The sequence below is a fragment of the Athene noctua genome, chromosome 4 (assembly GCF_965140245.1).
Source record: "Athene noctua chromosome 4, bAthNoc1.hap1.1, whole genome shotgun sequence".
In the NCBI taxonomy this organism is placed as follows: Eukaryota; Metazoa; Chordata; class Aves; order Strigiformes; family Strigidae; genus Athene; species Athene noctua.
The window spans coordinates 50,461,984-50,486,782 of NC_134040.1; the positions used below are offsets into that span (position 1 = coordinate 50,461,984).

Genomic DNA, 24,799 nt, shown 5'->3' on the forward strand with positions numbered 1-24,799 from the left:
GTAGTTGAGTTGCACAGGTGAAGGCTTTTATGGGATAGGAATACAGAAGGTAACAGAGCCTGAGGCATACTCTCTGCTTTATTACTCTGCCTGTATGCCACATAAAAGACCAGTAGACTGGGAATGCAGTTCAGGTGGCTATAAAACAATGTGCTCAGCATTTCAGGGTCAATACACAGGTTTCTGTGGTGATGTTTTGCTCTCTCTCCCACTCTGTATTTTTTTTTAAGTTCTAGCAGAGTATCTAAATTCTAGGCGAAAAGTCTGAAAGTCTGAAATTACACATTGGTGTGGACAAGGCAGTTGATATGTTCTGATTCTGGGTTAGAAAGTAGCATGTACCCATCTACCATGTACTTCTCTGCTTACAAAGTGTTTGAACAGTCCTGACGTTGGTGGTGAACTGCGTACAAGGGAACAAGAGGCAAACCAGAAATACTTTTCATGCTGGCAGTGTCAGAGCCACATGGAGTTTTTAAGTTAGATACTGTCTTGTCTGTGATTGTAAAAGACTATGTCTGCAAGCGGAGCTCTCTTGTTCTCCAAGATAATTTCACTTACTTGTGTTTTTACTTCTAGTTCTTTTTCTGGTTAGCAGTTTGAAGCATTTTTCCATTTAGCAGATTGTTTGGCTCACCCAACCATTGTGTCTGCCATGTGGAGATATTTAGGCAGGGATTTAGACTATAGTTAATATATTTTATTACATCAACCAATATAGTTGGGGAAAAAAACAACAGACATGCTTCCTGAACTGCAAACTTTAGTGGTCTGTTTCATCAGAAGCAGGACTTGTGTTCCTGAAATTTGTCTTTTTCCAGCTGCATCACATGTTCAAGATACTATCTTTCTTTACAACATTATCTCCGTGGTACCCCTGGACTATCACAGCTGCAGTAAGGCTATTATGTAATGTGATGATCTCACTCCTTTCAGATAATACTTCATTTCTGGCAATATTTCTGATTACTTATCTTGGTGACTTTCACTGTAAAACGTTTTGCACAAGTCTTCTCTTGCTTGTCTTTTCAGATTCTGTGGTGGCTTAATCAAAGACATAAAGAGGAAAGCACCATTCTTTGCCAGTGACTTCTATGATGCTTTAAATATTCAAGCCCTTTCAGCCATTCTTTTCATCTACCTGGCCACAGTGACCAACGCTATCACTTTTGGAGGACTGCTTGGTGATGCTACAGAAAACATGCAGGTTAGCAAGAGCTTTCAGAAGCAACAAGTACAGTCAGAGGCGGGGTTGGCCACTGACAAAGCTTGAATGCTGGATGCGGTTAATAGAGATATCCTGTGTTTTCACTGAAAGTTGGCTTGCTTTGTCTGCTCTTGAATGGCTGTCCTTTGGAAAATTGTACAAGAGGTTACCTTAAATAGTGTTTGAAAGATGGCCAGGTGACAGAGAAGGTTCTTACTCCTTCTTTGTAGAGAAGTTCTCTGATCTATTTTTCTGTGTTTGTGTCTCGGTTGTACCATCTCAGTCAAATTAAGTTTACTAAGTCTGATTCAGACTTTCCGTGTCATCAGAGCATAGCACTGAAGCCTCTGCATGACTCTTACAATCCTTGGACTTCTGCCTCTCTGGTGAAAAGAAAACCTTAAGGTTCATAGGAAGGCAAGTAAGTCAGGAGAGTGTAACACAGGAGAAAAATGTGAGTTCTTTAGAAAGACAAATTTTGTAATAGTAGAAGATCAGATCCTGAGGATCATATTGCATATCCAGAGACAGGCTGGGTCAGCAGTGAAGGCAAAAGCAGGGGCTTCAAAGGAGGACTCAGTTTTAGATGAAGTCTGAAAGAAAGGAATTCTGTATTAACACTGCTGTAGGTCCTTCATGTTTGACTGGAGCAGAAGTATGCTCTTAGCCATGCTCTTTAGTGATCCTTTGGCTTTTTGAAGAGGAAGAAAGTATAAGTATTTAGATAGATTCAGTGCAGCCACGTTCAATCTCCTAACAATAATTAAGCACATAGTGATAATGACTGAATTGTTAATTTATGCAGGTTTAATTAAAAAAACCATAGAAAAACGGGCCACCTATCTGGAGCTCTATGCTTCCCTATGGTAAATTACAGGCTAGAGTGAGATTCTGTAGCTGGCGGAGTGCCAAACTTTCCCCTGTAGAAATACAGTTTACCTCTTCCAAAACTCAGCTCTGTAGCAGTCTGCAAACAAATACATGATGTACAACATTTAAAAGAAATACTAGAAAATGGAAGCAGAGAATGGAAAGGCCTCCAGGATCCACCAGTGAGCGTCACTCTTCTGTGACTGAGTAGCAGAGCTAACTTTGTCTGTGTCTGTATGAGGTACAGTGTTTAAAGTAGGGGGGGGAAAGGGAAATGTTACCCAATTCCAAATTTAGCGCACATAATAACTTTACTTTGTCCAAAAGTCTTTTCTCTTACCTTTGTATCCCATAAACATTTATTAACAAGTAGTAAAATATATTTTTACCACTGAAACTGACAGTTTAGTTCCTTAATGCTCACAATAAAAACCAAAAATGTGACAGTCTCATTTTGCCAAAGTATGTCCAAGACTGTCAGCTGCATAGGAGGGGAGACACAATGGGGCGGAAAGACAGAAGGAAGAGAAAACACAGGTTAGTCTGTAGCTTTCTCTGCAGTAGATAAAACCCAGTCTGAGTTTTCCTATTGCTTGCAGAAAAAAAAGTCCCTAGAAAGACAAAAGCTGTGGGAACAGTCTGCTTTGAGGTCAGTGATTTATTCTCCATGTTGAAAGGGAAACCATTGATGCTCTGCAGTCAGCAATACCACTTTGGTAATGGGGAAGCTCTGCAGCAAATATAAACACAGCATAGCCATTAATGACAAAAAATCCCAGAGCAGCAGAAGGAACCAGCACACAAGTCTGGCTGAATGCTTTGTCCCTTTGCTTCTCAGGAGCTTTTGGGCACAATTGGCTTTTATTTTGCCATCTTCCTTCTACAAACCTGTATTCACCATCCTTGTTTGAAAAGGCATTAGGTCTATTGGCTTCTGTGCGAGCCTGGAGAGGGTTTTGCTGGCAGGTTTTCGACAGAATAACAAAACTGTGCATTCTTCATGCTCAAACGTCCCTGTATTATCAAGAGCCGGAGTGAAGTGTCCCAAGGCACCCGGTTCAAGTTGTGTCTCCAGGGAGCTGCTTAGTGGGATCAGAGTCTAGGTTCATGTCAAGTGTTGCTCAAACTATGGTGCGTTCCTGCAGCAGGAAGGAGTTTGGAAGCGTGCACTGAATGTTTATACTCAGAAATGCGAGGGAAGATTATGCCAGCTTCTACAGCTGAAGAGCCAGCACCTAGTTTTCCTAGTTTTCCCCCAGATATTTTGTCCTCATAGAAAACAGTATTTCTGGGGCTACTACATCACAGTTCAAGCTTCTTGTTTCTTGTAAACAATTATATGACTGCTGCTGGGTCAGGCGCTAAAAATCACCCGTCCCGTGCTGCTTGCCCCAGAGAGCCTGGCACAGCCACCGTTTCTTTAAAAGCTCACTTCAGAGTTTTATGTTTCTGAGAAAAGACACTATTCTTAGCTACAGACACGTGGAAGAATGCAGGGAAAAGAGATTCCAGATGTGCTGGCTGTGAGGGCCCTCTCCATGAGTAATGCAGGAGGAGCAAAGGGGATCAGCTGTGCGAATGCTGTTCTGTGCCCCAAGAGCAATTGTCTCATCCTCACAAGTTCCCCAAAGGCAGCAAGCAAAGGCTTGTAGGCTCTCATCTGTGTCCCCTGTAAAAACCTTAGCAATCCTTGCATGAAAGCTTCAGGGTGTCACAGCACGCAGATGTCCCTTACACGGATCCCTGCAAGGGCTGGGGCTGCTAGCAATGGGCATCACCAGTAGCACTTAGAAACAGAACGGACCAAGGTTCTGCCGAGGCCAGATTGTTTCTGTCCACTCTACAGCAGCTTGTCTAGACTGACGAGTGACTGAACGTGTGTCAGAACAGGCAGCTTTTAAAACCTTCCTTGCCTTTTGCTTCTCTGCACAGCTGTTATGCCGCCACTTTAATTACCCAGCGATAACAGTGCTTGATCACTGGTATTTTGAGATCATGTTTGTGGCCAGAAAAACCTTTATGATGGCTTTAGAGAAAGTTCTGCTGATAATTCAGTCAATATAAAAAAATCTTCTGCTCTACATAGTAACATACTGGTTTGACATATGACAGTATGAATATTCTTTCCTCAGTGTAAACAATAACTTGAGTCTTTCCAAGAAGGATAGCCATAAAACTTAATTTAAATTCTTCATGCTACCACTGGTAAATCAGAAGAACTGCAGCTCCAACCCTGCAGTTTGTCATGGATGGAAAGAAGGATCTGCCCATGCCTTTAATTGCTGGTTGCTGAGCATGTGCAGTATTAATGAGGCTGCTGATTCAAATGAAGCTACAATGAAGCTCACAAGCCTATGCTTAAATCTGTCCCTGGTTTTTGGGTAAGTTTTCCTGGAGAGGGTGATGCTGGTGGCTCCGTGTCTTAGTAGTGATGATTCTCTTGTTGTTCCTTTAAAACTCAGTCAAGTGTAAACAGCTTAATTTCCTTAAGAGCAAAGGAAGTAAGGTCCAGCAAATTCTGCCATTTTTGTAGAGGGAAGCATGCTTAGTCAATAATAACATTTTAATGCAATTGATATTTCATCCACATTTTACATTTTAAAAGTAGGTATCATCCAGCTATAGTTGGACATGAAAATCAAAGAATGCATCAAGCATGCTCTTTAATCCTTCTCCAGCAAAGCTGTTATGCCACACATGTCAAAGGTAATTGTAGAGCCTGTTAAATGTGGAATTTATTAGTTGCTAGTGACATCTGATGAACTTGGGTCTCAACATGTGACTGCTGGATGAAGTAGCCTTGTTTGGTTTGCGTCTCACTTACTAAACTAGTTACTTGAAAGAAAGGCATCTTATTTGTCTAGGGGGAGTGACTGCTCAATTGGAGAAAGAAAAAAAACCCACCGTCTGTTGTGCTGGAGTATGTCAGTGCTGTCCTCTAGCTGTGCTCTGCTGTGCCTGTTTGAAAGCCCTGCAAATGTGTATCTTTACTGTCAAAGGTGTGGGAGATGGTCAGGGAGTTCTCAAATACTTTAAGTGGTATCTGAAAACACTCTATTCCCCTTGTGAAATACAAAGTACAATATGGTGTTATTCAAGTCTGGGCCTCGTAAATAACAAGGGAAGGTTACTGGTTATGCTGACTAACTAGGAATTGTGTGGGATGATCACATCTTTGTGTGCAGCTACAGGAGAGGGCAGGAGATGGTCTTCTCTTAGTCTTGGGCATACCGATATACAGCACACAACTGGTCACTGATGTAACTACTTACTTTCTTGCAACAGTGCTAAGAGAAAGGGTTATTTAGGAGAACTCAATTCTCTCCTATGTCTACCACAGGGCGTGTTGGAGAGCTTCCTGGGCACGGCAGTCACCGGTGCGATATTTTGCCTTTTTGCTGGTCAGCCACTCACAATTTTGAGCAGCACAGGACCTGTCCTTGTCTTTGAACGGCTTCTCTTTAATTTCAGCAAGTAAGTACCAGGGTGGAGGAGGGAGGAGGGAAGGAATGTCTCACACTAATGAAATACTAGCTAGGGAATGAGAGGGCTAGCGTTGGGGAAGGAGGGGATTTAGTGCATGAAATGAAACATCTCTTTGTTCCTTGTTGAGATTGCAGTGCAATCACATTGGGGATTTCCTCAGGCACGCATGTCCCTGGGCACTGCCTGGTATGTGGGTGAGTGTCTCCTTGGGGCCTCTTGGAAAGTCTTGGCCAAGCCTGGTGAGAAGTTGAGAATGTTTGCACTAGTTGCAGTCCCTGTGCTGTTCCTCTCCAGATACTGCATGTGTTTCCCTGGCTGCTGTGTATTTGCCATAGGAGCAAAGAAGGGAATCCAACTCACAGTGATTGCACTGACAAAATCCTGCAGGTCTCAAGGTTACCAAAAATTTGTCCTTAATTCAGTACTCATTTGAATAAGTGATATTACTTATAAAAGCAAAAGTACCTATGTTAGAAACAGCTATCGATCTCTGTCCTCAGGGTTTCTTGGTGGAGCTTTGCTGCATTAAATGCTCTTGTTTTGGTGTTTTGTTGATTTTTTTTTTTTTTTCTTTTTAACCAGTATAAAGAGGTTCTGTTCCCTCCCCACCATGTTAACCTTGATGCAGTGGTGATAGCTGACACCCAGAGCTAAAGGGACTCCACTTTCTTAGGTGTCCTCATTTACTATTCCCACATCTGCAATGCTGGCAAAATGTAATGAGAATCCCTAAAGGAATCAGCATATTCATTGATGATTTTACATGTAGGGCTGCTGATACTGGATGGTGTTTTGCAAGGAGATCATTTTGGGTTTTACAGAAAACGCCCCAAATCACTTGATGCCCTCCCTTCCCCTGTCAGGGAGTGTTTGCAGCATTGTAAGTTGTGAAAGATTTCTGTTTCATTACACCGAACCAAGAGCTTCTGGAGTTAAGGCATTACTGGGCTTTCTTTCAAAAGCAGTCACCTGTGATGTGGAACAGCTCTTTGGCCATTGATGGTTATTTTTAGAAAAGGTCTATTGAGTTACTAAGCTGAACATGGCTGCAGGTATAATAGTGCAAGAGACATATATGTTTGGTAGTTTAATTGTATCTCGTTCCTCATTATATTTAATCTATGTGAGTAGCTACTCAGAAATAATGAGAGCACATAATCATGTCTTTCCTGTGAATACCCTCCATGTTGGAAAGTCTTCTGAGGTACAGAGCTTCTCCTAAGGCAGACAGTATAGTTACAGGTGATCCTACATACACAGTACTATACTGGACTCTCTTGGAGTGAGATGATTTCTTTTGGTTAGTCAACTCATTTGATAATACTTGTGGCAAAGTGAGCCATGTCTGTGAAAACAGTGCAGGGCAGGATGAAATGGGCAGGGTCTGATTATCCTGCTGCGTTGTCGAAGTTGGTGTTATTTTATAATGAGTACTGTTGGTTTTGAAGACCGAGTGGCCTCACAGCACGCTCTGACTGCTGTTAGACAGAGCTGTATTCATGCCAAGCCGGGGACAAGGTAATCTTGGAGTTGACGATGCCATGGAGAGACAACCTGCACCTTGAAATCAATGCAGTCCCCTCCTGCCTGGCCCTGGTTCTGATGCTCTCCTTGGCATAGTCTGATTAGTGCTGCCAAAGAGGGGAAGAGGAGATGGACTGTGAGCCTGTCTCTTCCCCCCACTGGAGCATAGGTAAGGAGAGATGAAGGCTAGGAAAAATGGACAGAAAATCAGACTAGCCCAAGGAGGGGGAAACTGGAAGCTGCTGACCGGTGTGAGCTCTGCAGCAGAGGAAGAGGGGGTCACTTTTCTTTCTTCAACTGGAATAAATGAAAAAAATCAGGAATAGACATGCTATAGCTGTTTGCATCTGGCTGGCAGGTCAAAGCCCAGGTGCAGCACACGGAAGGAAAAAAAGCGAGATGGAAAAACACTTTGTACGGTTTTGGGAGGGAGAAGGTGTTTATTTTTAACCCAAGGAGGAGGTGGTGGTTAGAAAAGCTATTGTCCTAACAACCTGCTGGAGCAGAATGGCAGGGTTTTTCAAGGGAGACTTTCTCACAAGGAAATTGGAATCAAGTACTGTGATTTTTCAATAATGCATTTGTGATTGTTCATATTCACAACACCCTGTTCCCTGCTGGGAGCAAAATTAAAAAGACTTCCCATCTAGTGATTCATTTAAAGTTTGACCCTGTGTTTGTGTGTGTGTGTAGATATCTAAAAAAGCTTTGCGTACCCAGCCGTGCATCTAGCTCTGGATGCCTGCAGGAGCGGCGTTCACCGGCAAAGTGGGTTGATGCTACAGGACGCCCTGGGTCAACTTGCATCCTGGCTAGTGAGCTCTGCTCCCCTGCAGAGCCTCTCCAATGCCTACTGTGAACTGAGTCTGGGTTTCTGAGCTGGAAGCAGCAGGAAGGGAGGCACTGGGCTCCCCAGGAAAGCAGGACCCCAGCCCTTCTGCCTTCCAGCTGCAAAAGTGGTCTGTTGGGAAAGTTTCCCCTCCAGAGACCTTGGAAAGAAAATTAATCATGGCAAAAGTACTTAGCCTATTGTATTGTGTATGTGGAATGTCCTGTGCTTTTTCATTTGCTCTGTGAGCTTCAGAAGTGCTTGCAGGATTTTGAGGGGTAAAAAAAAAAAAAGTGGCTTAGAAGCTTTTGAGGTTCTTCAGTGGTGTGCAGTCGGGATGCCACCTGGGCTTCTGCCAGCCATCTTCTCCACACTTGATCAGATGGATGACAGTTCCTGCTCTATGAGGCACTAACTCTGGATATCTGAGAGACCTGTCACTGAGGTCTTTCTTTTTTTTTTTTTTTTTTTTTTACCTTTTTATAAATCATCACTTTGTTTCTTCCTTGCTCCTTACCCCTCTTCCAGGTCAGACTCTCAGTGTGAGAAGGCCACAGCCCTCCCTGAGATATTTATCTACAATAAGGAGCAACCATTGCAGAGACTTGGTTTGAATGCAAATGCCCAGCCCTGTTTGAGCCTATCTGACCCAGGATCCTCACAGAAATGCATGACACTGCCCAGCAGAAAACCTTTAACTGACACCCTGCCTGGTCTGCAGCCTTTTCTCCCATTTTGCAATCTCAAGGTGGTTGTAGGTGCTCTTTTGTTCTTTCCTCTGCAGTTTTATACCATGTACTAGAAAATGGCCCTTGAGCCCCACCGTTGGCCAGGAGGTGCTGGCAGAGGAGCAGGTGCCTTGGGTGCACCATGAAAAATTGCTGCTCTTTGCTGCCAGCGTGTGAACACTGCCAAAGGGTAGAGGTGTGCAACAGCACACTGTGTCTACCTGGAAATAGTGTGTAGAAACAGGTACATAGGAGATGCAGGGACATTTTTCATGATGACTCTGCAAGGTTTGAGGGAGTCTGCGGTGCAGACGAGGAAATGGTGGGACCAGCCTGTAGCCAGCTCTGAAGGCACAGAATTTTGCCAGGTATCTGGTACTAGGAGATAAGCCCTCTCCAAGGCACGTGCAGTTCTCTGGAGGAGCTGGTGCTGACCCATGCCTGTTCTCTCACTGCAAACAGGCCTGGAGGGGTTGTGCTGCAGGGCAGTCCGTCTCTCTCCATCTCCCTCATGCCTTGGAGAGGGGATTGAAGATGCCTTTCTGCTATTATGTTTTAGAGCTGTGGGTGGTTCTCTGGTGTAGCCTGCACTCCTAAGGTGTCTTGAAGATGGCTTTTGCTGCTTTTTATTTAAAGGTGAGCTCACAGCGAGAGGCATTTGGTTTTTCTTACAACACTTGAGGTAGCTAGGGTAAGGAAGGGATAAACTGAGCCCTGTCTTCTCCCCAGAACTTTCCAACACTGTTAGATACTTTGTTCACAGATTTTCCACAGAAACTGCCCTTCCTCTTCTGTCCTTCAGTGCTGCAGGATTCCTGGCTTCCAGGGAAGACAGACTGGCTGGGGCTGCTGGCCCCATTGCTTCCCACTCCCTTCCTCAGAGCAAGCAGCAACCTCCCTAGCAGGGCCTCATCTGCTCTGGTGTTCACTTTTCACATTTGTTCGGTGCTAAAAACCTGCCTTTGGACCCCTGCTCTGTCAAGGCATGGCAGCCTCGAGAAGCATACAAGGGGCAAACAAACTTCCCAGGAAGGAACGATGCACTTCACTCCATCGTTCTCCAGAGCCTGCCACGTCCTGGCACAAGGGTTTGTCATCTTCTGCTTTGTACTTATTGATCTTCTCCTGCTGATGCTTTGATTTCTGCAGATAGTGCAAGGGCCTGAGAAATGGAAATGCAGGCTCCTGAGTGTGAGGCTTGGCAGAAGATTACTTTTCAGAAGGAGATTTGTAAACTGTGGTTATGTCTTCAGCTGGTGGAAGGCTGTCAGCGTTGAACTGCTGTCGGTCTGGACAGCTGGATGTTTGGGCCTTTACAGCTCTGTGCATGTTTACCAAGGGAGGATTTTTACTGGGAAGCCTAGAAAGAGCTTGAATTCACTGGTAACATTTATTAGCGGAGGTGTAAAGAAGACTGATCATTTCTGCATGCTTTTCTGCCACCTCAGCTATTAAACTGAACCGCATACATTTACGGACTTGGCTGGCTGAAAAGGGAGAGCTTAGCTCTTGGGAATGCTCTCATTGAGCCTAAATGAGCACAGGTCCCCAAGGCCAGGCATTCACCACTGCTCACCGGGAAGTCACGATCTTGTGTGGCTTTATCTAACCTCGATATTTTTCCCTTCTTTCCACCCCTGTCTTGTTGCAGAGACAATGATTTTGACTACCTGGAGTTTCGTCTCTGGATCGGCCTTTGGTCAGCCTTCCAATGTCTCATTCTTGTCGCTACTGATGCCAGCTTCCTGGTCAAGTACTTCACCCGCTTCACCGAAGAAGGTTTTTCCTCCCTTATTAGCTTCATCTTCATTTATGATGCTTTCAAGAAGATGATCAAGCTGGCAGATCATTACCCGATCAACTCCGAGTTCAAGGTGGACTATATCACACATTACTCCTGTGCCTGCGAACCATTATATCCAGGTAAGAGAATGTTTAATTAGCTCTTCAGTTTGCAGATAGGAGATCGCATTTGCTTTCTTTCTCTATTGTGCTGCAGTCCAGATAATTAACAGGTAGATTAATCCTTCTTTATCAGTTGTCTGCAGATACCCTGTCTTAGCCTTATTTTGAAGCTGAGGAATGAATTTCACCCTATGTGCCAACTGGTATGTTTTTCTAGCCGACCTTCCTGGGCCTCTTCATGTGAGCATTGTTAGTGGAGAAGCTGGCTCTGTACCCTTGTCTCCTTGCATCCCTGTGACTGTTAATTCTGAATGGCATCCCTCTGAAAAGTCTGTGAAGGGGCAGAAGTGGTAGCCACGTCACTGCTGTGGTGCTCAGGTTATTACTGGTATCCACTATGCCATTTTGTCAAGTGCAGAAGCTGGATTTATTCAGGGCATTACCCAAACATGGGTGGTTTTACACCTCCTGGCTACGTGTATGTGTGGAAAAACACAAACAGTTCCTTGCTAGAGAGGAAGCGTATCCAACGGTTCAGCCTATCACTAGAGCGTGGGCTGCAAGGCAGGTATAGCCAGCATACATATAGATCCGGCAACACAACCGGGAACAAAAGGTTAGAAAACCCAAATACAAACAGAAATATGCTGGCTTGTACCATTAGGGAAGCTGTAACCACTCCTAGGATTCTTCAAACAATGAGGAGTGAGTAAGAAACTTGATTTGTGCTCAAAGTAAACTTACGGTTATCTTGACATACCTGTCAAACAGGAAAAGATTCTGGGTGCTGCTAGCTGCCTCCGTGCAAAAGGTGTCCCTAGGAACTGTGTGCTTATGTTCGTTATTAAATGTAGGGTCTCTGCAAGCACTTGGATGCTGGTGAATGGCCGGGTGTTTTCTTTTTTTGGAGTTAGGACAATGGGGGAATGATCAGTGCTGAATTGAAAATCTCCACTTCCCATCTAAATGCCTATGGGACAGACCCAGTGCCCGGGGCAAATGTGGTGGTACAGCTGGAGTGTGTAGAGGAAATGGAACATGTGGCAAAAACTCACATGTTATTTCATAAGAGATTTGTGCCTGGTCTTTACCTTTGTAAGAAAGCAGGGGGAGGATCAGCATGTGTGGTTTGGCAAAGTTCACAAACCCTCGCTGCCACAGTTCTCTCTTAATTTGATTTGCCTCTTTGCCAGATGTTTGTTTCAGAGGGTAAAGATGACCTTATTATCATCATCTCTAAATGTTTCTTCTTAGTTTTTCAAGTAACACTGAATAAACCTTGAATAGGAGGAGCGACCAGACAGTACTGGAGGTGCTGACAGCAGCCTGTTCAGAAAACTTGGCTCCAGCCACACCAAGCTCTCCTGCTCAGGTCTGCCTGAGTCTGTGGCAACTCAGGCACAAAGGCCAGTGCTTCAGAAGCTGCCGAAGTTGAGGGAGAAGATTGGAAACAACAGACTGGGAATGGAGCAGCTAACAGAGTGATCCCATATTTAAACTCCCTCCAGGACAAGCTAAAAAATTAATTTGAAGATTCTGTGTGGGAAGCAGCAAGTGCTGGGCTTACAGTGATGCTAGCTGGGTCCTTTGGCTTTTCTCATCCCTAGCTTGGTGTGTCCTTTCACAGTGGATTTGATGCACAGAAGCAAGGAATTTACCAGAGGAACAAGTGGCCTGTGAAATAGCTGCTAGTATGTCAGTCGTGACACTGACAGTTTGGCCTCTCACAGATCTGAAATACGCCGATACATGCCTGGTCTGTCGCCGTGTCTCTGCATAAACACAGGCAGCATCCATAAGCAAGAGACAGCACAGATTTAATTCCTGCTCCTTAAATAAACAGCTTTCCACATCAGCTGCTCATCATAGTTACAGAGGAGATTTCCTCTCTAACCACACAACAGTAAATCAGCAGCAAAGTAGCAAGCAACAACCAGGACAGAGTCTAAGCCAAACATTTTCACAAAGGGGTTCCAAGTTCACTTGTTTTTAAAGATAGTGCCTTGCTTTGTGTACATGCTTATAGCCATGCAATGGGAGTCAGTTTGTGACTTAAGTGGCTTTATTCTCCATGTCCTGTATTTTTTTAAAGCCCTGTATATAAGATGGCAAAGTAGAGGCAGAATATCATCCTTGCCTTTCTGGGATATTTGCTAGCTGCTCAGCATGGTGTCAGTGACCAAAGGGCCTTGGGGAAAGGGGGAATTGTGCCCTGGCATCTGCCTGGGCTCTTTCTGCTTTGGCTCTGGGTGAATGAACTGAGGAGGATGGCACAGCATAAGATAAAGTGAGGAGATCTGAGCTTAAGCCAAAGCTAGCCGTGATCCCAGCAACGTAGTGAGTGTCTCTGAAACAAAGCTCAAAACTGTAAGGCCTTGCAGCAGCAGGTTTTGTAAGCAGATACCATGAGAGCATTAGGACATCAATTATCCTTTATGTGAACATTTCCTCCCTGAAAGCTTGCAAGCTTTCGCTCAGGCATCAGGAAATGGAATAAAAATGCATGTGGCAGATTAGCAAAAGGGGATGCCTGATTCTAGGAAGCAAAGGGTAATGCAGTCGCAGGTGCTTTCTTTCCAGTGATTTTCCTCTAGTGCAAATAATGTCTGGCTGTTGGGGTATGGTGAGCAGGGGTTGATAAGCTGTCAGGAGTTGTGCTGGAGCTGGGGGCAGATTTATTTGCTTTTTTTCCAAAGTGAGCGCAAGTAAAGCTTCATTGATTGTTGTCATGCAACAGGTGAATCTGCCTCTTCCCTCATATTCTGGTTCAGGCTTTTTACTGTTGGTTTTAATCTCTGTGTCATTAAGATTTGGCTCCAGAGTTTTTGCGTCAGCCCTTGGCTTGCACTGCTTGGTTTCTGCAGTGGACTCTGCCTGCGCTCCCACTTGCAGGGGCCTCGGAAGACCAGGGAGCAGCGTCTCACCAGCCCCACCACACTTTCCACAGGACCTTAATATAATGCCTTTGAAATCACCGATGGGATCTGTGTGTGCTCTGGCAACGATTATTTAGTGTGTCCTGCAGAGACTTCCCTTTGATCCTTGCACCTCCAGTCTGTGTCTCTGAGCAAACATGCACTGTTTTGTAATGTGGGTCAAGAAGTTAAAAGGCAAAACCAGCAGCCAAACCCACACTCCATCCACCTTCAGGAGTAATAGCATCCACATAGCAACTGTTTAGCAAAGCATCAGGGAAGTGTACTTGAATGCCAAGGGGGCTCAAGAGCTGCAGTGGAGGGGACTGGAGGTCTAGAAGTTTGTAAGTTGTTACTTTCTGCTCTGTGCAGTTTTTGGATACCGATGTGACAGTGTGAAGACCCTGGTTCGACTGGCCACCTTACATGTTTCTGCACAGAGGGGACAAGCTGCTCCAACTAAAAGGCCTTTTACCTCATTTGTCAAGCCTACCAAGAGGGTTTGGACATCATCAGAGATGCTAGAAAAAGAGCATAAATCACTCTGAGACACACATTATCTCTTCTCAGACTTGACCACTCAAGAAAAGGATTGCATCGTTTTACAGGCTCAGCTCCATCCTTGCAGCATGGCTTGCAGCTTGGCACAGTTTCCACGCTCAAGTGTTGTCCTTGGGGTTAAGGAGCAGGCTGCCCATCTGACCTTTTCAGAGAGATCCCTGCCCATGGCAAAATCTGCACAGCAAAACTCATGAGATCTTACTTGTCAAGGACCTGGGAAAGGTTGCCTGCGTACAAAGATGTCCTACTACTTATTTAGACCCTAGTATGATTTCAGTAGGATAAGAAACAAATGTGCTTTCTCGTTCTCCAGCCAAACAAATATGAGCTAGGCAATATTTTAATACAAGTTAAATATTCTTATCGGACATAAAAGGAGATGCAAAACCTGAATAAAACATGAGTACATAGTTGACAAGCCTATCTTCTGGAAAGATTGGATTTCTAAATGGAATCTCAAATAAATGATTTCTAATCCCATGAAAACAAAAGGAAAACATTTATCATTGTAACAGTGAATGCTGCCCTTTTTTCAGAGAAATTATCTTCATCCTGTTGATTTCAATTACTCTTTTAATCTGTTTGGGTTTTTTTAAGTGGAAAATGTGTTTGTGCTGGATTCTGAGATTAGTTTTGCTTTTCTGGGTATCTTTGGGGTTGTGCATTAATTTTAAGTTAATAATTAGGAGTGTTCTGTGGATATTTATTTTAATTCAGAAATTGCTAGAAAAAATACTGCAAAACCATGAAATACTGTATTATTGTCTGTCTGTTTTTTCTTTTTTTTTTTTAAATGAACTCCAAAAAAACCCCAGTTAGGTTTGAATTATGTTTCACTTAGCCTTTTTTTCTGTTTTTTTAAGTGATTGGTGATTGATGCTTTTGAGTCACTCTGAAACAATACTTTTGACTCACTTTACTTGAGCAAAGGTATTACAGGCAGTTTGATGGAGTTAACAAATGGCTTGACAGTTGAAATTTGCTTTCATTTCTAGCTGTTTCAGCACCATGCTCATGGTATTACCTTTTCTGTTCTCTTGCAGTTAATAGCTCATTATTTAACAGGACAACTGTGCCGTCAGCCGATGAGCTGTTCTATTCCTCTACTGAGATGGTAAGTGCCCTTTTCGAGGGCAGAGTTTATGTGGTCTTTGAAGTCTGCAAGTGCTGTGTGTTTCTGCTGGGCCATGCTAGTATATCAGGAATTGATCATGTGAAGAAAATCCTTACGCTGACACTCCCCTGTTGCCCTTGACACTGTGAAAATGTGACAGTGCTCCTTCTGGTGTGCCCACTTGATCCTCCGAGGATTTCTCGTTGTACTGCATTCAACATACTGTGTGCACAATTTGATAATGTTAATTACTTGCGAATAGCGGCCACTTCTTGCAGTCTGATCTCTGTGTGTTGACAGGATGCAAATGGTTCCCCCTGGGGAATTAGTCAGATCCTTGTGTCCAGGGCTGTAATGGTAGGAGTGTTGTGGCCAGCCCTTCCTTTGGAAGGTTCTGTTTCCATTCCATTCTTTGATTTTTTTGTAGCTAACCCTGGCTTTTCCACATTTCACTCTGGTGGTGAGCTTTTGACAATGAGGAGAAAGAAATGGAGTTGGTGGACTCAAATACATTTGTTTGATGCAGGGGAAGTAAGTTGAGACACAGAATAACAACTTCCTGCTGAAGAATACAAATCCTGCCCGTCTGTGTTTCTTTTCATGTGTTGGCCACTCTTGTGTGGCATTAAGTGGCCCAGCAGAAAGGGAATGGTTTCTGAGCTGGGCATGCTGTCTCCAGGCACTAGGAACATGAGAAGACACAAGCCTGAAGGCAAGAGCATTGCCCAAGGTCCCTGAGGTGGTCATTCGCAGAGTGAAGAAATAGGTCTCCTGAGGTCCAGGCTGCACTTCAGGTGCCCTTTGCTGCTCCTTGCCTACTCCATTGGCTGGCTGTGGTCCCTGAGCATCTGAATTGGCTTCCTCTGGAAGGGCTGAAAATGAGGGCCTTTTTGTTCAGCTGCTTGCCACAGAAACTAACGATTGGGGGAGAGATGAGCAGCCCCAATACAATGCCAGCCATCAGGACATCTACATCCACCTGTCGGCAGAAGAGTGCCCATTGCCACTTCTGTTCAGTTAACAAGGACAACTTTTCTTGGGTTTTGTGCCTAACAGAAAGGCAAAGAACTGAGCTGAGGCCTGGAGGCGTGAAACCCCAACAAGTCACATTTGCAGGCTGTACTTTCTTGGAACCATTGTATTGGTGTCTCAACTCTCCTCCCCCAAAACTCTGCTTTGTAACACCCTTCCTGCAATGCGGGAGGGGACTCCTGTCAGTCCTGACTCTGTGTCTCTGCCTGATTTTGGAAAGAGCTGGTAGGCCATGGTCTCCCTGTACGATGCTCTGCCTTAGCCCTGGTCCCTGCTGGGGGAGCCAGTTGGGGGTGCAGAGTTTAGCTCTGTTTTCAGGCCCCATTTTGGATGCCTTAGAGTTTCAAATCAAAACAGATGTCTAGGGACATGCGATGATGGTGTTGGGAAGGGGAAGAGCAGCCCCAGTAAAAGTCCTGCCAAGCAGCGGGCAGGGGGATGAAGCAAGATCACACTGGGGAGGTCTCCCAGAGAAGAGAGTTGCCCTCTTCTTTCTGCTCCTGGTATCCCAAGCAGTTACCTATTGAACACTTGCCAGTACTTATTTCTGTAGATGTAAGATCACAAAATGTAAAATATGGTTTTTTTCACAAAATACTTGTTTTTTTAATTTATCTCCCTGCTTTGAAAGCCATGTTTCTCTCCCCTCGGTTGCCATCCTGAGGTTAGCAGTCAGGGCAGATCTGCAGAAATCCCATTGAAGAGGGGCAAAGTGCTGCTGCTTGATGCCATAGAGACAATGCTGGGAGCGCAAATGCAGCACCACCTTGTCAAACAACAACACAGAGCTGGGGGTTTTGTTGTTGGGTTTCCTCCCCCACCCTGCCATCAGTGTCAGCAAAATCTTGCCTCAGTTCAGCTCTTGGGATTCACAACATTTGCTGAGGAAGCTGCAGTTTATTCCATGCAGCTTCAGACCACGACTTGGTAAGCATCCACTTTGACCACATGTATGATGTATTTCTCAACATACACACATGAACAAGATACTCATAGACCAACATGAAGCCATGAACCTTTTGCCTTCAGGAGGTACCTTAGATATTTTCAAAATTTCTAATATAAGTTAGATTTGGTTTTTTTCCCCTACTTGAAAATGTCACTTATAAACAAAAGGATATTTTGTGCCTTGCACTTTTGCATAAAGGACATCTTTTTTCTGGCAAATTTCTTGTTGGTCTGAATTAGTCTGTACCCACATTTGTGACAAGTTCTCTATAACAATTATTTGGAGTAAAATACTCTTCTCTATGGCTTTATTCCTTTTTGAGTTATTTTAAAACATTCTTTCTCTCTGATGTCATGGTTTCTGGGACTATGGTTTCCTTCCCTGGCATTTCCATGCAGAAAAGGAGGAGCAGAGACAATGTGATTCTAAAACTCTCCAGACTGACAGAATTTTATAGGTGCCTGAAAATCCTTTAAATTTTTCGCGGTAGCTGCAGTGCGGTGATGTGTGTGCAGAAGTTGACAGCAGGCACGAGGTGAACTCTTATTTCTAGAAAGGACAAGGAGGGAGATTTTCTGCTGTGGAAACAGTGCTGGCCTTGACCTGAGAGAAACGGGTTTGGATCTGGTGTTGCTTGCAGCAAGTGAGCAGTGGGGAGTGAATCTAGAGGTGGTCTCAGGCCACTCCAGCTTCTGTGTGAGGTTTCCAACACTGCTTTTCCACTGAAGAAAATGCAGAACATGTCTGGCAGATCACAGCAGAAGTCAGCAGATCTCTGTTTTCTTTCTGAGGCCCAGACTGTCCTCAGCTCCCAGGTAATACCATCCTCTGTCCAGATTAAAATCCCTTCTGTCTGCACACAAGCACAGGGATTTTTAGCCTCTGCACCATGCCTCCCTTTTCCTCCCAGTATTTTTCCTGATGCCCTGTTCTAGCATGAGCAGCTTACGCACAGTTTTATGGAAATGTTCTCTTTTTTTCTGCAGTACAACACCACCATTGACTGGTCATCTCTGACAACGAAGGAGTGCTTGAAATACGGAGGACAGCTTGTGGGCAACAACTGTGAATATGTCCCTGACATCACCCTCATGTCTTTCATCCTCTTCTTTGGCACTTACACCTGCTCCATGGCCCTGAAGAAATTCAAGACCAGTCGCTATTTTCCAACCACTGTAAGTATCTCCTTTCACCCTAGCAGTGTGTTTCTTTACTCTTTCAGAGTGCAAAGATCAGCCTTCATTTTGGTATAGCTGTCACACACACCCAGGGAGAAATGCTTTGCAGGGAAGCCAGGTTGTATTGGTTGAGATAAAAATATGGAACTGGTTGATGAAGGTATGTCTGGGATTTCTTAGCTGTCCCTTGGTGTTTCTGGAGGGCATGGGTAGGGCAGCAGAAGAGCCAAAATGCGCCATAATCTGTCGTGGGGATATGGCAGTTATTCTAAAGGTGCTGCAGACAGCACTTCCAAGCTGAGATACGCAATGATGTATCTTACCAGCCTTAAGAAATCAGAAGAATCCTTCAGGCATATATAGTTTCAGCTGGCCTTTTTCAGTGTCAGATACACAGCTTAATGTGATGTACTAACTCTAGGGTACGATGCGTGGCTGTTCTACAGAAATCAAACAACCAAAAGGGGCTATTAATTGTTACGTCAGTAGTCTCCCTGCTCATAGCCAGAAGGAGTATTTGGGGAGGACAAAAGAAGCCCTTTGCTTTGTCACTGAGTAAATGCAGGTAAGCGAGCTGTTGGTATAGAACAGGAGAACATGCCTTTGATGTTCTTGCGTAGTGTTTGAAATACTCAGAAATCTGTGCAAAAATGTTGAACTCAACTACAGTCCATTCCTGGTCTACTTGTTATGGTAGGGACCTAAAGCCTTTCTTCTCTGAAGATCCAGATGCAAAATAAGGATGATCAGAAAAACATCAGCATTGATTTAAACAAGATTCTGCTCAGACTTACCGCCAGCTTACATGCATCTCTCAGGCGCATCTGCTTGCTTTGTGTCCCCAAGTAAAGTTACCACGACACACATGCGAGCTGGAGGTTTCTGTGTGTACCAAAGCCATGTTTCTCTCCAAGACCTGCCCCCACCCCGCCCCATTTTTGGCATTCTGACATGTGGGGATTTATTCTGCATGGATGTTTACTGTTCTGCTGTGTTACAACTGAACCTTTATTATTTTTAATAAAAAGGAAGCAAATTCCATCCGGGCTGGAATGCAGCTCAATTTCTCTGTAACCATGTGAACCCAGGAAATTTGGAAGGAGCAACAGTTCTGAAAAGATCACACAGTTACAGTCAAACACAGCGGGTCCTGCCCGGTTAAATTTCGGGGTCTGACCAGTGGCAGCTTGAAGTTGTCATATTCCAGTGACTTCAGGAGAGTTGCACTCCTAGGGCATGTTGAGGATTTAGTTGAGAAGCCTAGTTTGTTTTCTTGTCTGTTTAGGTTGATTTATTACTTGAGCAGTAATATAATCTTTGCTAGTCGTACAGAACATCTCATCTGTTTTGGCTTTCCCTTCTGAAGGGAAGTTTGTGACTGTTTCCATTACCTTGTATAAAATACCATTTCTTCCCCTTTTTTGTACGTGTGTTAATCTGCATTGCAGAATCAGCCATATTAAAATAATGGTGTCTGGGGATAACACAGTATTTTTTGTTAAAACCTCAGGAATCCTGTGATAACACAAGAAGTTTGACCCATGTCAAAAAAGCAGTCTCTGGCCCTGCATAGAAAAACGTGAATATGTGGACCCTAAAGAGTCAGAAATCACAAGACAAACAGGAGACAATATTTTGTATGTCTAAGACAGTCATTATTTTTTTAGGTTTATTTGTAAATGTTCAATATCTGTTAATATTGAAAGCTGATCCTGAAGTCTCTTCAGACACTGCTGCAGAAGAACTAGGTCTCCATACCAGTGGTTGTTGGCAGCTGCTGAACCTAACATCACTGAGACTGCCTTGAAGAATTAATGTGGGAGTTTCTTACAAAAGCCATTTTCTTTTTCCTTAGGCTTGTTTTCATACTTCCATTTGGGCTTAATTGTCTGACTTTCAGACAGTGCAATAAAGTACCAAGGCACATTTAGGCAAACGGCACCAGACATGACAATGCACACCTTTGTTTCTATGAAAGAAGAAACTATGAGCTTGTATTGCCACCAAACGCGAGCCTGGAGTATCACATAGAAACTAAAGCATGGGTGAGATGGTGTTTCATAGTGCTGACTACTTTTATGATATCAACTTCTCTTTCAGGCCCGGAAGCTCATCAGTGACTTTGCCATTATCTTGTCCATTTTGATTTTCTGTGGAATAGATGCCCTGGTAGGTGTGGACACACCAAAACTAATCGTGCCAAGTGAATTCAAGGTATGTCGTTGTCAGCTTATTTGGTGGCCTTTAGAAGAGGTTTCTTTTCCACCCATCTGCCCTGTGTAAAATAACTCGCCCTCAAAACAGGAGAGTGGTCAACTATCTGGAAAGGACCATTTTTCTCAGATGATATCCTTTTTATTAGCATCACTGGCTGATTTGGTTGGCTGATTTATCTCCCAAATCCTGCCTCCATACTCTGAACCTTTTGTTGCTGTTAATGGGAAGGATGAAACTGTCACAAACCTCCAGTGTCTCCCTGTAGCCCCACTGCTGCAAGTATGAGAGTATTTAGGATGTCACCACTCCTATATTGCAGTTCTAATGCAGCCTTTCTTTTTCTTGCCCTTAAAAGCCAACCAGTCCCGAGAGGGGTTGGTTTATCCCACCTTTTGGAGGGAACCCATGGTGGGTGTACCTGGCAGCAGCCATCCCTGCACTGCTGGTGACTATCCTCATCTTCATGGACCAGCAGATCACAGCCGTCATTGTCAACAGGAAGGAGCACAAGCTCAAGGTGGGTGTGCTTTGTGTCTTGCACTCATGCAGAGAGCTGCCTGGTGCTTTTGCTGTGCTAGAAGCGGAGGAAGGTCTGTAGTAGAGTTGAACATACATGCCACCTCAGAAACATCATTGCTGATGTTTAACAACAATATTTATTTTGTTAATTAGCGTAGAGTTTTTTACCAGGAAAACCGCTGGTTCGGTTGAAAATCTTGGGCATTGCACAAACAGCATTTGCCTTCCTCCTAAAGCAAGAACCCTGTGCAGGCCAACTCGCAATCTCTCGTTCAGTAAGCACTTACTAATTTTGGTTGGCTTCACCATCGTGCAGCCTGAAGCATTCCTACATGAGAAGCTTTGGGATTGTTCCTCCCTTTTCCTTTGCAAACAGGTCCCATGCCAGGAATAGTCAGATTTCACAAAACCAGCCAGCTACCTCTTCCCTTCTGAGGAAATGAAAGGACTTAAATTCATCACATCCTAGCCACTGCTTATCTGGCAAAGATGTGGCTAGAGCCAGAAGAAATTAGAGCAGCCCTCCTTTGAGAGGCAGGACTTTTGTTCAAAGCCCCTTTTCATGTCGACATAAACTTAAAAGTTTCTTAAAACCTTTACAACATTTTGATCTTTCCTTGCAAGAGCTTCACTCTCCAACTGTAAACATTTGAGAATGGCAAAGAAAACTGGTAGGTATAGGCTAGTCAAAGCTTGTCTTGTAAACAATACTGATGTAAAAAATGTCTGACTGCCTACTTTAACTTTGCTGTCCCTGCAACTCTACTCATGGTAGTAGTACTGGTCTACCTTAGTAAAGGTCTGGATGAAGTTCGTTTCAGAATCTACTAGTCCTGACTGCAGAGGTATTGTTTGCCTTGGTAATTCTACAAGACTGCCACTGGAAGAGTTAGAATAGGAAACAGGGTGTGTATCTATTCAGAAACAAAGTTATTTGCTTGTCTGTTTTACTTGTCCATCTGGTGTGCTCTGCTTTTCCAGTAGGAGATGAGAAATCAGTACATTAAACACAGTCAGAAATCGGTGAGAAAAGTTGATGTCTGTCATTCTGGATATTTGCTTGTGTAGGGTAAGCATATGCTGTCCACAATGTCCAGCAAACATGATTATACATACTACCAGAAGCATTCATTGCTTTAAAACAAGTCCTCAGATCTGACGTTCAGGAACACTTAGGAAGGACATGTGTCCTTTCCAGTGAGCATGTTTGGCCTATGTTCCTTCTGTCATTTTTTTCAACAAGGCATTTGGGAAGATGGTTTGGGCCAGCAGAAGGTTCTGATCACTCACTGCCTTATGGCTGGTGTGCAAAACTGGGTTTTTAGTAGATTTCAAATGGCTGTTCATTTCAAAGACTCTAGTTCTCTAGAGAAACTAGTCCCAGACTCAATTCCAGCTAACTCAAATCTCCTCTTGCATCAAATTACTCCTGACATCTAATTTTTATCCTACCACCTTCCTCCCTCAAAAACATGGGCCTATTCCCTGTCATCTGTTGCTGTTTTTAAGGACAGAAGTTTGCTTTGTGACTGTGGTCAGATTTCTCCCGGCACTTCTGTTGTAGACTATAAGGGGATACTTTACAGATCTGATGCATCAGCATGGAAAGGAAAATGAGGATGGCTAGAGTGGGTCCACCAAGTCATGCACAGATCTGCAGAGAGTGCCCATTTTTTGGAGCTCAGGCTTGTGGTGGGGATAGTCTGTGAGTTTGGAAGAGCCTCCTCTCTCAGGAGCTCTGCCTTAACCTGATCTAGGACCTAATTTCAATTTGCACAGCACTCCATTATTGCACCCAAGCCAGAATCTCTCACCTTATCACAACAGGCAAAGTTTCTCTGGATGTGACAAACCCCTGTTACTGTGTTTATCATGTCAGACGATCACCAGCAGATGTTCCATCGGCAGAACAAGGTCTCTTTGTGTCGCTGCCATCCCTGAGCAGGCATGGCATGTCGATGTGACTGTTGACCACTTGAAGAAGGTTTTGGAACACTGGGGGCGATGGCAGGACCCCGCCTGTGGTGGGTATGACCAGAGTCAACCCAAGTATGACAGATGTGTTGGCTGTACAGTGCTGTAAAATACAAGAAATAAACTGAAGAGATTTGGGACATACCAAGGGCATAGCCACAGTTGGATGTTATTTAAAGAAGACCTTTATATCTGCTGACATATAACAGCCTAAGATGTAGTAATGTTTTTAAAATAAACTTTCCAGACTGGCGCTATGCAGTTTTTCATGCCTGTAGGGTTTTTCCTTTCCCTGCATGGTCAGTTCTATTGAAAAATATTAAATTCCTGTACAAGACAACTCTCCCTTCCTGCTAATGGGACACATTTCAAGTGGTCTAACCCATGAGAGTAAAGACTCCCTCAAAACATGGGTAATGCTTGGTTATTATTTAGATATCTACTTCATCAGTTATATTGAGAGCTGTTGGAAATGTGAATGGAGCTTTTACTTGAAAAAGAGGAGGACGTTTCAATTCATATGGTCACTGTGAACATTAGACAATTGATGTGTGATTTAAGACTGTCCTGAGCCTGACTTGGAGGAGAAGGTCAGAGTAACAGGGAATAGGAAATGTTTGTGTGCGCAGTGATGAGTACTGGCTGATGGTCTTACAGGGCTGGTTTAAAAAAAAAAACCAACCCCCGAAGATCACTTTTTGACATCTGGGTCTTGACAGATATATTCAGTACTGTACCCAGATCTTCCTTGGGGCGAGGCTAATCTTTGATATGATCTCAGTTTTAGGTCTGTCTCCTGCACTTAACTAAGCAGATATATAATTTTCTTAATCAGTTGAAGAATATATTCACTGTTCTTCCCTCATGAAGAAGAGACCCCTCATCTCTTCAGCTTATAGGCACTGAACATGGTTATGCTATCAGCATTGGGTATACTTTTTCAGTAAAGTATAAACACTCCAGCAAAGTACTGTTTAATATAAAACAATTATTTCCTGCTTCCTTTGTTACGGTTGTGAGCACATGCTTTTGTTAAATGGGGGGATTTTTGAGTTCAATCTTGCTACTCTGCACCAAAAACCACCTCCATACACAAAATCTGCTGTAGACCAGAAGAACTTTTTTTTTTCTGCTAGTGCCTTGCTAAAGTATTGGCAGGTTGTCACTGAGTGCCCATCCCAGTGCTGCTAGCCAGCCAAGGTAAGCAGTGCATGTATGAGGAAAACAATGAGGACTATTCTAGACGAGCTTTCCCTCCTGGGTCCAGATCATTTGTTCTTTCCAATAAAATCAAATTGAACAGGATTAAAAAATGGTTACCCTTCTTAAAAATAGCAAATCTTAGAGACTTATCTAGTGTTTTTATGAAGATCTCTTTCTTTGGTGGCTCTTCCATTTCTTCACTTCTTCTCTTGGCACTTGGTGACTGGTGGATTTCCTGGTTTACTTTATTAAAGGATTTAAAAACCCGGAATATTGGAGATTTTTCAAAATGAGTAAAGAATGAGGGCAGCTTTCTCCTTTCAATAGGGTATGAGCCCATCAGCTGTTCTTGTTGCTTTCGCCAAGAGAGCCTAGGGTTGGGTGTTGGGGAAGATGTCTCCAGCACCAGGCATGATCAGCAGGGCTCAGACCAGTTGTGAAGTCCTGAATGTGAGATCCCGCTGTTGCTTCCTATCCTAAATATAGGAGTTCAGAGCTCACTCTGAGACAGCAAATGGCAAATGTTACCTTTTGGCAGGCACCATAGTTCTGTAAGATTGCTTTCAGGTATATTTCATTAAGTCATTA

General features: G+C 43.8%; 1 protein-coding gene across 10 annotated transcripts in view; it reads left to right on the forward strand.

The window, feature by feature from the left end:
• The window catches only part of SLC4A4 (solute carrier family 4 member 4), a 231,478-nt gene that overhangs the window by 186,513 nt on the left and 20,166 nt on the right, over nt 1-24,799 (forward strand). For all 10 annotated transcript variants that reach the window (XM_074905331.1, XM_074905328.1, XM_074905330.1 and 7 more), the window contains 7 exons: nt 1,033-1,207; nt 5,418-5,551; nt 10,296-10,567; nt 15,069-15,139; nt 18,107-18,295; nt 20,399-20,512; nt 20,871-21,032. In XM_074905331.1, the coding sequence (XP_074761432.1) occupies nt 1,033-1,207; nt 5,418-5,551; nt 10,296-10,567; nt 15,069-15,139; nt 18,107-18,295; nt 20,399-20,512; nt 20,871-21,032 (1,117 nt within the window). The remainder of the gene's footprint in view (nt 1-1,032; nt 1,208-5,417; nt 5,552-10,295; nt 10,568-15,068; nt 15,140-18,106; nt 18,296-20,398; nt 20,513-20,870; nt 21,033-24,799) is intronic.